The 15114-nt window shown below is 35.5% G+C and overlaps 1 protein-coding gene across 7 annotated transcripts in view; it reads left to right on the top strand.

The window, feature by feature from the left end:
• The window catches only part of LOC124373301 (sodium/potassium-transporting ATPase subunit alpha), a 254626-nt gene that overhangs the window by 210128 nt on the left and 29384 nt on the right, over positions 1 to 15114 (top strand). For all 7 annotated transcript variants that reach the window (XM_046831695.1, XM_046831700.1, XM_046831692.1 and 4 more), the window contains 4 exons: positions 6880 to 6991; positions 7300 to 7432; positions 11112 to 11304; positions 14608 to 14856. In XM_046831695.1, coding sequence (XP_046687651.1) covers positions 6880 to 6991; positions 7300 to 7432; positions 11112 to 11304; positions 14608 to 14856 — 687 coding nt within the window. The remainder of the gene's footprint in view (positions 1 to 6879; positions 6992 to 7299; positions 7433 to 11111; positions 11305 to 14607; positions 14857 to 15114) is intronic.

Genomic DNA, 15114 nt, shown 5'->3' on the forward strand with positions numbered 1-15114 from the left:
CATTACTAAGTGAAGATAGCAACAGCACTTGTTTTTTTTGGATTTTTTTTCTCTAAAGCCACAAAGTAACAAAAACCTGTTTTTAAAAAATTTTAATGTTCCAACTGGAAATTTTTGCTTGATTCCTGCAGGTAAAAACTTTCTGTTCATCCTAATTGTACCTGTGATGTAGGTTCCCACTGTGTACAAGTACTTAGCCAATGGAACCGAAATAAAGAAATTATCAACGAAAACATGATATCCGTTATTGAGGTAATTGCCCATGGTTAAAAGTTTTGTAACAACGAAATAAGCCAGTCCGCACTTGTTCATCACAGCCTTATCTTCAGGCTTAGTATTTTTTGCACCTTTATAGACAAAAAACCCAAGGCAATAATTCGTTATAGCATCGCACAGAACCCACATTTTCACCCCCCACCTGTGGTGTTGTTTTTTAGGCAAATATTGCATAAGCGACGTATGGCTTTTTGTCCCCACTAAAGATTCATCAATAGAGAGCTGTTGATTAGGTATATAATAGTGCCTAAACAATCTATTGGCATGATCACAAATTGGCTGGAACTTTGCACACGGATCTGGGACAGGACCTAGTTTAGAGTTATCTACAAGGTGAAAAAATTTCAATATAAGTTGAAATCTGTTCCTTGTTATTATTTGGGGAAACCACGGAGTTGAGTTAGAAGCAGTTGTAGACCAGTATGAAAAATTGTAGGTTTTTTATTAAACCCATGTTTAGTATGCAAGCGATAAATGCTTTCATCTCTGGTTCTGTAACAGGAAGCCATTCAGCCACTTGAGAACCATCTGGAAACATGTTGGTTGATAGAAATTGCTCTGCATAACGATTGGTCTCATTTACAAAAAGTGCAATAAGGCTGGTTGTAAAAAACAAAGCAAAGTAAGCGAGTGGAGTTGAGTTGTGAGGCGGCATATGTTTAGGCCCAACATTCTCCAAGAACTGTACAGGGAGTGATGGAAAAAAATCATCATCATCTACCTCGACCCATAGCTCATCTTCACTATCGCCTGATGATGAATCCTCCTCACTTGAAGAACTTGGTCCAGATTCAGGGTCACTATCAAAGTCTAGGGCAATAGGCTGTAAACCTTCTAGATTTTGGTGAGATACCGTTTTTTTTTTTACTAACCCTGCTTTTATTTATCACCTGTGGGATAGGTTCTATTGGGTCTTGATTATGTTCTGAAAATAGATTTGATCTAGGTTTCCTTTTAGTAGACCTAGACGATGCCTTTGGTTTTTTCATAGGAGTAGAAAATGCTGGTAATGTACGTCTACCTTTAGGAAGACGATTTTTGGGTTTGACCGGCACATCTGTAGATTCATTGTCAGTAGATGGGATATAGTCTTTGTCCAAATCAGAGTCATCAGGAGGATCACTAGGTGATTCATAATCAGAAAAAGGCATTTTAGTTAGTTCTGACTTGAATTTCTTTTTGCATTGTTTTGACGGAGCTTCTGGGACTTTATTTTTTGGCCTATGACTACTATTATAAGTACACGAAGGGCCTAGGTCACTAGATTGAAAATCAGAGATAGGGTTATTACTAACAGCAACAACACTCACATTAGATGTGTTGTTGAAGTTTTCAGTGGGGCTAACAACTTGAATATTGTCACACACAAGGCCTAAACTATGACTAGGAATGGTATTTTCATATCTCAATTCAAAATCAGGATCCAAATTTTGCATTACAACTAGCACTGGAGTTGTTTCTTCCAATTGTTGATTTTGGTTATCACCAATGACGTAGTCTGGAACTGACTGGTTATATGAACAATCAATTGAAATAACACTACTTTCTTCCAAAAGTTTTCTAATATCACTATCTTCCATTTTTTGGATTGAAACTACAAATGCAGCACTAAAAACTTGAAAACTCTGAAGCAAGGTAAACAAGAACGAAACACAACACACAACGGCCACTGCGATCGTCGTTGCATCAAAACAGCTGAACACAAATCAAAAACAAGCACGTCATCTGCCCGCAGTACAAAGGAAAATATTTTTTTGTACACTTTGGATATCCATGAAGCTTTTGGATGTAGTGTAAACCAGTAAATATATGACACTATTGTATAATAAATTATATACGAAGTCTCCCGTTACGGGAGACCCGGCACTTCATGCGCAACTACGGGGTCTCCCGGTACGGGAGACTCGGCACTTTTCGGAAGTATATAAGGTCTCCCATTACGGGAGACCCTGGCACTATAAGGGTTAAAAGTACAAGATCCTCTTAAATCATCGATAACTAAATTTTTACATAAAATACATATTACTTCATGAAAAAATATAAAATTGCCTATTAAGATTATGTTGGTTTGTGCACAAAACAGCACTGTCATTTAAACTATTTATGTATAAACTATTTTGCATTGGTAAGTTAAGCCTAAATTATAGTTATCAATAACCAAATCCAAGGTCACAAATGAATGTAAGCAGTAAGTAAAATGACTGGTCTAGATGTTTCATTATTGGATGGATATTACTCAAAGTTGGCTTGAACATTCTATTACTTATGTGTTAACCAGTTTTGATAGCAAATACATTTATAGCCAAAGAGACAGAACCCCAGGATGAAGTCAACTCTCAACCACCCTGTTCAGGCAGCTTGATGTGGAGTAATTTACTTGTTTGTTATAGAGGAGTTATTTACAAAACCTGACATTTTATTGATTGATTCCAGTCTTTAACATCAAATTTGGCCAACAAGGTGTAGGCCTAGATTGAAACTGGTGAATCAAGCAACTAATCTGGGCCAACAGATTCCAACAGAAAAGGCCTAGGCTTTTATTTTAAGTCCCATTGTAGTTAAACCTGAAACCTAATAACAAACTCTTCCTTCAAAATCTTTTAATGCTCTAAGTGGCGGTAATATGTTGCTGGAATGGCGGGCTATTTTTCAGAGTCAAGCAGGACTATCTTATAATTTAAAAATAAAATGCTAATTCTAATATGAGCAATGCTTGTTATATATCAATTTTTTCGTAATAAACTACAGAATAACATAGTATAGTTATTTTTTTACATACCTTAACCTTTTTTTATGATATACACACAAATGTTCAAAAAAACGTTTTTTTCTCCACCAAACTTTTCATTTTTACGTTCTGTAACTTTAAAAATGTCATTCCTAGGAGATTATGTTAAATGCAACCTTTATTCACAATTTAATTCTAAACAAAAAACCTTCAGTAATATTTGTTCTATTTACAACACTGTAAAAGTTATATGGGAAAAACTGAATCTAGAAAAAACACTTTTTCTAGTCAGAATCGCTAGAAGTTGCTTGCCTTTTCCTCCCTTTCCCTCAGTAAAAAAAACAGACCGCGGGAGAAAACTTAGGATTATTGGTACTTTGGGATTATACCGACCACACCAGTATGAAGAACACAAAAATATAAATTTATAGAAACAAACATGATAGAACGAAAAAACAACTTTTTAATTACAAAATTAAAAACTTACAAGCATTTCCAGGTATTGTAATCGGTATTGTTGTCTCTGTTATCTTATCTTTCTCGAGAATCCCGATTACGGCAGGCCGCGCGGCATCACATGATTTGCACGGTACATAATTGCCTTTCCATTACAATTCAATTTATATTTCTGATCAGCCCCTCTAGAATTTGATATTTTACTGATAGGTACTATCTCGATGGATGTTTTTCTTTTGTTGACATCAGCGCAGGGCAGCACCATTTTGGGTGGCGGAATGTGATCAAGAATAAAAACAAGTTTTGAGTGTTTTTTCAATAAAGAGTTTAGTTTAAGTTTGGTAATGTTTGTTTTTGTTGAATTTTTGTGTTTGGAGAAATGTAGAGGTAAAACACGGAAGTACAACAAAGCGACGCGACTCTGCAATCATGTTATCTACTAGACCGCTCGACTTTGACCTCTGTCTGAGGATGGGGAGGGGTTTGCGATAAGACAATTCCTGTTTTATATTGACGAAATATTGTTTTACGCTAATCTAGTAATCAGTAGAAGCAAAATGTCAAATAACGATTCATGTCTGGGTGTGGTCGGTATAATTCCAAAGTACCGGATTATTTCAGTTAGTACCATTGATTATTTCATCGTGATGTTGATGATACTATATGAAAAGTATTTGAAATTTAGTGGTGAACGCAACTGTGCAAACTAGGCGTAAAAATAATTATCGGTTGCCTAGCAATAAGCGGCAATGTGGAGCGACTTCTAAGACGTCGCTTGCCACGTCACGGCGGCGTAAATAGAACGTCTCAGACGTCGCTTGCCACTTAGAGGGTTAATGTATGGAAATAGTCATATGATAGTTACATGTCACTGTTGCATCACAAAATGCAAACATAATAAAGTTAACATTGTTATATATTGCAAATCAATCAGACAGGCTATAAAAGCATAAGTATTAGCTGTCAATAAATAGTATTACATTTTCTAAATGTGTCCAATGTCTATCACTTGTTAATACCGGCAGGATATTGACCATATTTTGGGCTATAATGTAGTAAAGTTCCCATTTGTGAATGGCATAATGGTCTTAAAAATGTATTCATGTTTTGTCATTACATTTTTATTTGGCAATTAATTTAGATTTTTCAGAATTGGTTGGTAGGATCCACTGAATGTAGTGTATACAAACACTCTAGATAATACAAAATAATTCAATGTTTTCCTGTTATCTGTGTCTATTCATAACTGTCGGGATGTAATGGACAGCATTCGATATACAGCAAAAACTATTAAAGTCTACCTATATATGATATGGAGTCCTTAATTTGTGTTCAATTTTGCATTACAGTTTGTCTTGTAAATGCAGTATGTAGGTTCATTATACTGGGTGTCCCAGAAAGGAATGCACTTTTATTTTTGGGAAAGCCGAATGTCCAAGAGAGATAAGATAAAGAGCTTATCAGGGCTTTGTAGCCATGCCCGCGGAAAATCATTTGCCATGGATCGCTTTACCGGTGAGCAGCGTGCTTTCTGTGTACGCGAGTATTACCATACGCTTTCTTATGTGACAGTTCGACGACACTTCCGCGCTCAATACAGACTTCATGATCTCAAAAACACGCCATCAGTGAACATAATTAAATGCTGGGTGCGCAAATTTGAAGCTACAGGATCAACTATGAACCCTCGTCCCATCGGTCGCCATTGAGAAGTGCGTTCTGAACAAAATATCGAGTATGTCCGAGATGCTGTGGAGGATAATCCACATCGATCAGTAAGAAAACACGCTGCTGCTTTGAATATACCCCGAACCAGTATTCAACGCATTTTGAAACAAGATTTGAAGTTACACCCGTACAAAATCCAGTTAGTACAGGCATTGAAAGAAGAGACTGACTACCCGCTTCGACTTAACTACGCAAACGAGATGCTTCGTAGTTTTAGAAATTTCAATAACATAATCTTCAGTGATGAAGCACATTTCCATGTCGATGGATATGTGAATAAGCAAAACTGCCGTTATTGGTCTGCAGAAAATCCAAGGGAGAAACACCAACGCTGTTTACATTCCCCGAAGGTTACTGTCTGGCGGGAATGACTCAAACAGGCATCATTGGGCCGTATTTCTTTGAGGATAACCAAGGGAACACTGTGACAGTAAATTCCCAGCGATACATAACAATGATTAATGACCATTTACAGCCGTTCTTGCAGACGTTACCTCGGGCTAACAGGCAAAGATTGTGGTTTCAACAGGACGGAGCTACGTGTCATACAGCAGGAAACTCCATGACTGCAATAAGGCAGCTGTTTCGTGCGAAAGTCATTTGCAGATTTGGTGACATCAACTTTCCTCCGAGAAGCCCAGACCTAACTCCACTGGACTTTTTTTTGTGGGGGTATCTAAAAAGTCGGGTGTACAACAACGCTCCTGCTACCCTCGATCATCTGAAGCAAAATATTCGTGAGGAAATTGAAGACATCCCACCAGAACTCTGCCGTCGAGTTTTCGCAGATGTAAGGTTTCGTTTGGCGGAGTGCCAGCGCCGGAGGGGTCTACATCTGGATGATGTAATCTTTCACAAGTAATTTCCCTGAAGTGTAAAAACAGGTAATCCTGGGATAATTGCTGTAAATAAAGCCATTTTTCTGTTTTTTTCTTTTTAAAAGTGCATTCCTTTCTGGGACACCCAGTACAATCAATTACACAAGAGGACAAATATATGTTAAGCAATTTTTATTTATTTTGTGTTGAAGCAATTTTAATGACACTTGATAACGAGTAGTTAATGCATAGATTGATCCCAAAGTGAATACCCAATTTTATTCAAATATGATGATAGGAAGCATAACCACTGATAAAATGTCTGAATACAGAAACTGGTTTAGGTAAATTTGAATTGATATTACATTCTTGTTGTTTGCCCATGATAGATTAGAATTTCCTCATGAATAGAAACTTCAAACCTTCAACAATGTGGGAACCCCATTAACTTCAACAATCATTGTCTGCAATAAACTAGTCCTATGGATCAAGTTATCCCCTTACCCCTATATCTCGTCATTTGTGGTTAGTAATGTGCCACTTTTGGAATCAGTTGGGTTGACCAGAAGATTTTATTGACAAAATATGCCTTTTCTATATACAGAGTAGGTTCTATTGGCCTTAGAACAGATGCTATTCTCTTATTTATGTCTCAACACAGAGTTGATACTAACAATGTCCTGTCTACAGTATGTATTGGTGAATGGATTATAATTTGATGATTTCATAGGTTAAGGTCAGTGATAGTTTTGTGTTATAAATAACTGTTCTTCGTTCAGCATTTTACATGATCCCAGAGCGTATAGCTAGTACATTAGTATATTATGATACAGTTTGAGAAATGCCCAGCTAATTTATTTACACTGGTAACAGGTGTACAGTACGACCGCACAAGTCCTGGGTTCAAGGCTCTCGCCAAGATCGCCACACTGTGCAATCGAGCAGAATTCAAGGGTGGACAGGAAGGAGTACCAATTCTCAAAAAGTGAGTCAATGCTGTTATTTTACTTGGTATTTACTTAATTCTCTTTTTGCTATCCGTCATAATTGTTTATATTAGTTCAATAAGTTTTTTAAGTCCCTATTTAACTAATTGAATAGCAAATAATTAAGTATTTATTACTAAATTAAATCTTAAAGTAAATATCATTCTAATATAAATAAACATTCTAAATATGTGATTGTTTACTTAATGCATGTATATGTAAATGGGTGGGTGCTTGTTGTAAGTCCTGTATGTTTGGTGTGTAAATAAACTAAAATATATTACTTAAGAAATACATTGTTTACTAGGGAAGTTAATGGAGATGCGTCCGAAGCTGCTTTGCTCAAATGTATGGAACTGGCCCTGGGTGATGTTATGTCCATCAGAAGGCGAAACAGGAAAGTCTGTGAGATACCCTTCAACTCTTCCAACAAATACCAGGTATTGGTCTTTGGTGGATTACTTTTCAGGGCTGAAACATTATTGATTATATAGAAATTTACCTTATTTCATAACATTTTACAATAGAATATATTAACTGGCTAGTTTTGAGCACAGCTCATTAGGTTATTGTTGAGTTTTATAAATCTTGAATATCACTCATTATTATCAGGGTACATGACACTCGTATAATGTCCAGTAAATACTGGACATTATAACAATTTTCAAAATTAAAATTGTCTACAACTGGAAAGAATTCTAATGCTTTTTTAAGTTTAGGCAATGTCAAAATGACTCAATATGACTACACGTCCTTTAAGATTTATTTCATATTTTCTCCTGCTAATTTAAATATATTTTTTATCAAAATAAATGTAAACAAAAACATTCTGTTGTATTAACCAGATAATGTGTTTTAACTCATTTATTTAAGATGTAGTTGGTGCCTATATATTTGATGTCAAGGGTGATAAAATGTATAATTGAATATTTTACTAATGTTGGTAGTGAATGTGTTGAAATTGTGTTATTGCATATTTTGTCCTGTAGACAAACTCCTCGTGTAAAGTATTTACCACACTGAATACAAAATGTGTCTTGTTATATTATTAGATACAAAAAGTATAATAATTAACTTACAATATATTTACTTTTTCCAAATTTGTTAAATGGGAATACAATTTTGACATATAAAAAGGAAAAGTTATACATGGGATATATTTGATCATAACTCAGAAAATGTTATCTGTTAATATCAGTGTGAAATGTATATTCCTAGAGTTGAGCCGAATAAAATGGACAACAAACAAATAAAATCAATTCTGATTCCAATATTGGTACCAAAATTGTAGTCTGGATTCTAAATTCGATACCGATACTAATTCCTAGGTTTGTAACTAAGAATATAGGCTGGTTTAAAAAAATTGAATAATATTAAATATCTGTCTACAGGCAAACTTGATTCCAAATACACTATAAATATAGTAAATTGGTTTTATTTTCACTTAACATCTATGCTTACAATGATAAACCAGAAATAACAAAACCAAGATAACATAAATGATGGTTTCTGCCTTTCATAAAATTACACAATGGTTTTATTTGATTACCATTAAATCAAATCTACTAGTAGATGAGATAGTCTTTACTAGCCTGTTTCTACTGCCAAGGATCTGCAACAAATGTCAGTGGTCATATTTTGACTATCCAGCTACCAGATCCATTTTATGATTTTAGTTTTAGTTGTTTTCATAAATGTGCAAGGCTAAAGCCTCATGCAAAATTGTTGTTCACAAAGAATATTGTACGAGGTCTGTCCAGAAAGTATCCGACTGCCGACCAGTAGGCGGCCGCGGCGTAACCGACCGGCTCGAACCGGTTATTGGAGGGGAGGGGCGAGCGTACTCCTTCCAATATTAGGCATTGAATACGGTCTGGTCACTCAGTGAGTCACAGCGCTCTGTTCCGTACAGTACTGCTGTGTGTGTGCATCGCATTTCAATATGACGTGTTGAGCAGTGCGTTTGCATTAAATTTTTCCAAAAACTTGGCCATTTAACATCAGAGACGATTAATATGATACAGAAAGTTTATAGTGACATGTCTATGGGCGATACACAAATAAAAGAGTGATTTAGGCGGTTTAAAAATGGCCACATATCAGTGGAGAGTGATGACCGATCTGGCAGGCCTTCAACGGCCAGAAACGCTGAAAATGTTGAACGTGTTCGTGCAGCAATAAATGAAAACCATCGATTGACTGTCCGAGAGCTGGAAGAAGATTTAGGAATACCAAAATCGTTAATTGTAACATTTTACACAAAGATTTAAAAATGAATTGTGTTTCTGCAAAATTTGTTCCTTGGTTGCTGACAGAAGATCAAAAGAACTGTTGACTTGAAATCGCACAGGACAATCTGGATTTGACAAAAAGTGACCCAGGGCTATTTAAAACAAAAAAATAAAAAAGTTATTACTGGTGATGAGTCATGGGTTTATGGCTACGACCCTGAAACAAAGGCTCAATCTTTAAAGTGGAAAACTCGTGAAGAGCAATGGCCGAAAAAAGCAAGACAAAGTCGAAGCAATGTCAAGACAATGCTGACAGTTTTTTTTTGACCAGGACAGTGTTGTTCATCACGAATATGCTCCAAGAGGCCAGACAGTGAATAAGGAGTATTATCTTGAGGTCCTAAGGCGGCTACGAGATGCAGTGCGAAGGAAACGACCTGAACTGTGGACAAACCATGACTGGATCCTGCACTACGACAACGTGCCAGCTCATTCTTCAAATCTTATTCAGCGATTTTTGGTCAAACACGACATCAACCAACTACGACAGCCTCCCTACAGTCCTGACGTAGCTCCTTGTGACTTCTGGCTATTTCCGAAATTAAAAATTCCTTTGAAAGGAAAAAGATTTGACGATGTTGAACAAATAAAACAAAATGCGGCGAAGGACCTGTTAGCCATTCCGCAAAACAAATTTAAGGAGTGTTTCCGGAAGTGGGAGGAGCGTTGGAATAAGGTAGTAGCTTGTGGAGGGGAGTACTTTGAAGGGGACCAGATTGCCGTTGCCGCCGAGTAACGTCAGTTCATGCCAGACGTCAAGGTCGGCACACCTCGTATAGTTGTGTAGTATTTGAAGTGGGAAAAGTTTAAAATCATGTTTGTAATCTTAATTCTAAGACATGTAGTTAACCCTTCATATGCTGTAAATAATATATATATATATTGCTGTATCTCAGACCAATGTATTATATTAATGTTAGTTCTACTATAGTCCATTAGAATGCGTGAGTGTGCTTCTTTGGTGTTCTAGTGAGATAGAATGTCCAGCGTGAGTGACTCGTTGTAACATCCGGTGACACTTATAACTCAAGCTTTTGTTTATTTTGTCAGTCCGTGCATTCTTAGTGACCCAGCTGTCACTCTCAAGCAGAAATACTCACTTGTAACAATCAACTGCTGTGTATATTCTTAGTTTGTAAACTGGTACTACACTGTTATCGACTGTTGTGCAAGATTATTTACTTCTGACATTTGATTCATTCATTGTGTTTATATATATAAAGTTATATTTTATTAGTGTTTTATTTTACTATAAGACCATGGCGAAGTATTATGGTTTTATCTGTTGTGCAAGATTATTTACTTCTGACATTTGATTCATTCATTGTGTTTATATATATAAAGTTATATTTTATTAGTGTTTTATTTTACTATAAGACCATGGCGAAGTATTATCATGCTATCTTATATTAATATTTCATTATTTAATTAGTATAACATTACTATTATGACTACTACTACTATTTCATAATTTTTAACATTATATAACTATAATTACATATTACAAAATCTGAATTTTGGTTTATTTCGATTACTGTGCATATATATATATATATATATATATATATATATATATATATATATATATATATATACATATAGTTGATAAAATAATGTATTTTTTCATTAATTTGGCACCAACAGAACAAAAGAATTTACTTCAGAATCTTGTAATCCAAAACTACGCCATTTTTGAAAAATGTGTTGGTTTTTAATCTTTAGCACGATTTTATTACAACTTCACAGAATCTTATGTAACATGTTTAACAATTTATTGATAATTTTAAAAATAGGCATGTCCAAGAAATACTTAGATATTTTGTTACAGGTTTCAATTCATGAGACTGAAGATCCCAACGACCCCAGACACTTGATGGTAATGAAGGGTGCTCCAGAACGTATCTTGGACAGGTGTTCAACGATATTTATTGGCGGAAAGGAGAAACTACTGGACGAAGAGATGAAGGAGGCTTTCAACAACGCTTATCTAGAGCTTGGTGGTCTGGGAGAACGAGTACTAGGTGTGTAGATCTACCAAACACTTTTATCAAGTTTTATTAGCTTTAATCCTTTAAGCACAGATTATTCAATATCAAGGTTTTTTAATGACCAGTTTGAATATTAAAAAAACATGAAGTATTGAAATGGTGTAAGATAAGTAAATTAAAACTATTTGAGATTATCAAGTTGTATTGTTTATTGTCTTCTTTCAATGAACTCCAGTGTGTAAAAAGGATTCTTGACTAAACAAGTCATAAGAGCAGTCTGCAATCTTCTCTTGGTGAGGTATCTCAGTTCTTCTGGCAGGATGTGCAACTTCATGCCTATGTAGGAGGGTTTCTTTACATATTGATAAAAATTAAAAAGTTGGTAGTTGGTAACATGTGCTGTGTCTAGCATTGTAGTCATGGAGGTGTTGATTCTGCATCAGTAGTTGTCCATCAGTATACAAGATGACTTCTTTTATGTAGAGCTTTACTATTGTCATATATAGTCTTCAGGGTACTGAAGTTTCTCTACATACTGAATGAAGCCTAGCTCAGCTAAGGCTCTTATGGCCCTCTTTTGCAATATCAGTCTCTCTGAATATTTCTTGCAGAGTTTCCTCCTCATATCATAGGTATGTTAAACAAAGAATGGTAGACAATTCTTGCAGTAAGCATGTCTCTTATAGATAGTGTTTGTTATCACATGAAGAGAGGAATCTAGTACAGAGAAAAAAATTATTCACATGCTGTGACCACGAATAACCCTCTTCCACAACTCCTAGGTACTTGGCCTGGGATTTCTTTTCACATCTGGTATTGTTGGTACTTCTTTAACCCATTGCGGATCGTGAAAACGGCGCGCGCGCGGGCCTTAGAGTACGAATTAATCCGTATTACAACTCAGCACCCTCAGTGTTTGCACGCCTACCTGCCTGCTTAGCGCGCTCGCTAATTATACATGTTTTGTTTGTTTATGTTGTTATTTATGTTATATAAACATTATACAGATCATATTAGACAAGTATATTATACTAGAAGTATATTCAAGTATATTCATAAATATCCTCGGAAGCACTACTTTGAGCGTTTTTATTTATATTGAAATGATGTTGAAATAGAGTTTCCACATCCGGTGGTGTCCCAGGAACAATGTCTGAAATAGTCTGAACATCTGAATCATGGTCACTAGCCCGCTCGTCACTGTCAACATTAGTATCCGCGTAATTATGAAAACGTGGACAAATGCGTCTCCATCCTCCAACACTATCTATCCAAATGTGATAGAACCGTCTCCATCCTCAATAACACTATCGATATCACTTTCGTCACTTCCACTTTCTAATAATAGTCTATCTAATTCAGATGATCGTAAATCGTCACCCATTTTATTTACGTACACGCACACGAGGCAAAGGAAAATCGAACGCCACGACTGTACGCCTCAGACAAACAATTTGTCGCAAATAATAACGTTATTGACCGATAACGAGGGGAGTGTTTGTGGAAGAGTACCAGAGATAAGATAGGAAGCCAGTCCAGGAAAACTGAGTATAAATATCTCCGAGGCTTATAACAGCGATAAGCGTTCAAAACAAACGAGTCATCCGTACCACGTCATCCGCGTGAGGGTCACGTCATTGTGCTTTTGGTCCACGCCTCGCTCCGCGTCACCCTCACGTCGTTGATCCGCAATGGGTTAAATATCCTCCCAAAAGCTATTTGGCTTTATTTGTCTTAGCCATCTAAACTTGCCCTGATGCATGTATTTAAACTACTTACTTTTCTTATCTGTCTACAGTGTTTCATGAACTTTTGATAAAAATATGTCATGGAATAAATGCAAATGAATTATTGCATAACTTTCGAATTTTGCTTGCCAAATGATTATAGTAATTTTGAATAATTTCTTATAGTTGGCATTATTCTGTAACACTATAATGTACAAAACCTAGGTAATAATTTTGTCCGGGATATTGACTCCAAATTCGATTGTACAGTCAATGCTATTAGCTAGACATCAGTAACGTTCATACAACTAAGAACTTGCCTCAGCTCAGGTAATTCTTTTTCCCTTCGTGACTCGTCACTAGTGACATCAGTAACGTCCACACAACTAAGAACTTGCCTCAGCTCAGGTAATTCTTTTTCCTTTTGTGACTCTTCACTAGTGACATCAGTAACGTTCACACAACTAACTTGCCTCAGCTCAGGTAATTCTTTTTCCCTTGGTGACTCATCACTAGTAATGATCACAACATGCAGATGTCAATGTACAAGACTATATCGAATTATGCATTGTTCACTAGTTTAGCATAAGGAGGATTTCATCTTTTATGTTGTTTAATTGGTTGCAGTTTTGCCAGATCCATCTTAATTTCCTACGTTTTTAATATTTGTAGAATTTGTTCAATATTTCTGAAAAAGTAATTTATTTAGCTTAGAAATCAAAATTATTTGCATTACATGAAACGTACTAATATTTTATTTATACAAGCTAAATATTTGGAAATACCAGGTGAGATTGATTTAATTTGCATCAAATGAATAGATATTCCACGAATATAATTAGTGATTTTTTTGACTGATAATTATGTTTGAACTTAACTTTGTGATACATGGAATTGAAAATAGGCAGCATAATTTGGTGCATTAACCCTCCTACTTTATTTTCAAATGCTATGTAAATGTATGAAAACAATGGAAACCCTTATAAACATATATAGAAATGTGTCAGTAATTGTTTAAACTATAATTTTTGTATTGTGTGCAATCTTTAATGTGGTATTTTTATATAAACACACGAATCATTCAGTGTTTGTAAATATTTTGCAAAAAGCTGCTGCATGATAACAACCATGCAACTTCACTGAAAATAACCTGTATTCACCAGTAATTTGAGGAAGTGTCATTCATAAGCAGATACAATTCATACTGATGAAAAGAGGATTTAAAAATCTCGTAATCTAACAGTTTAAAAGAATGAAATGTGCAAAAATATTTGGTACAGTTATATATGTTAGAAATCTATTTCAGTAATATGTTCATTTTGGTAGAAGTCGTATGTATTGGACCCTCGTAAAATAGATGGTTATATTTGTTGCAAACATCTGTTTGTATTCGTAAGTATGTCAAATAGTAGTAGAAGATCTGTAATTTATGGTAATTTGCATTTGGTTTCAAGAATTTTAACAGCTGCTGATGTACAGAGCCTGATTCTCTCTGTCATTATTTGTGCCCACGTTACCTGTGACAGTAGTGAGGCTTTTTAAAAATTAATAATAGTTAATTATTTTCGAATCAGTTCAACCAATATGTAAATTTTAAAACTTTCTCCAGGATTTTGCGATCTGATGCTGCCCTCTGACAAGTTCCCACTTGGCTTCAAGTTTGACTGTGATGACCCCAACTTCCCTCTGTCTGGAATGAGATTTGTCGGCCTGATGTCCATGATTGACCCACCTAGAGCTGCTGTACCAGATGCTGTAGCCAAGTGTAGATCTGCCGGTATCAAGGTCATCATGGTCACTGGAGATCACCCCATCACTGCTAAGGCTATCGCCAAGTCTGTCGGAATCATATCTGAAGGTAGAGTGTTTGGAACTAACACATTAAATATAGCAGTTGTATCAAACTGAGTTTTTATACAGCTGTTTACATTTTGATATAATATATTTTATTTTATTTACTTTATTTAATTTTTATCCAATTATTTTTATTATTATTTGTAATTATTTTATATTTGAACTATGTTTCAGTTTTTACTGTTTATAGTGCTTTATACAAGGTGTCAAAAATCAAATGGACAACCGAGCCAGAAATGGCAGCCGTTCAAAGATGGCTTAA

This window comes from Homalodisca vitripennis, chromosome 1, assembly GCF_021130785.1.
Source record: "Homalodisca vitripennis isolate AUS2020 chromosome 1, UT_GWSS_2.1, whole genome shotgun sequence".
NCBI classification, from domain to species: domain Eukaryota; kingdom Metazoa; phylum Arthropoda; class Insecta; order Hemiptera; family Cicadellidae; genus Homalodisca; species Homalodisca vitripennis.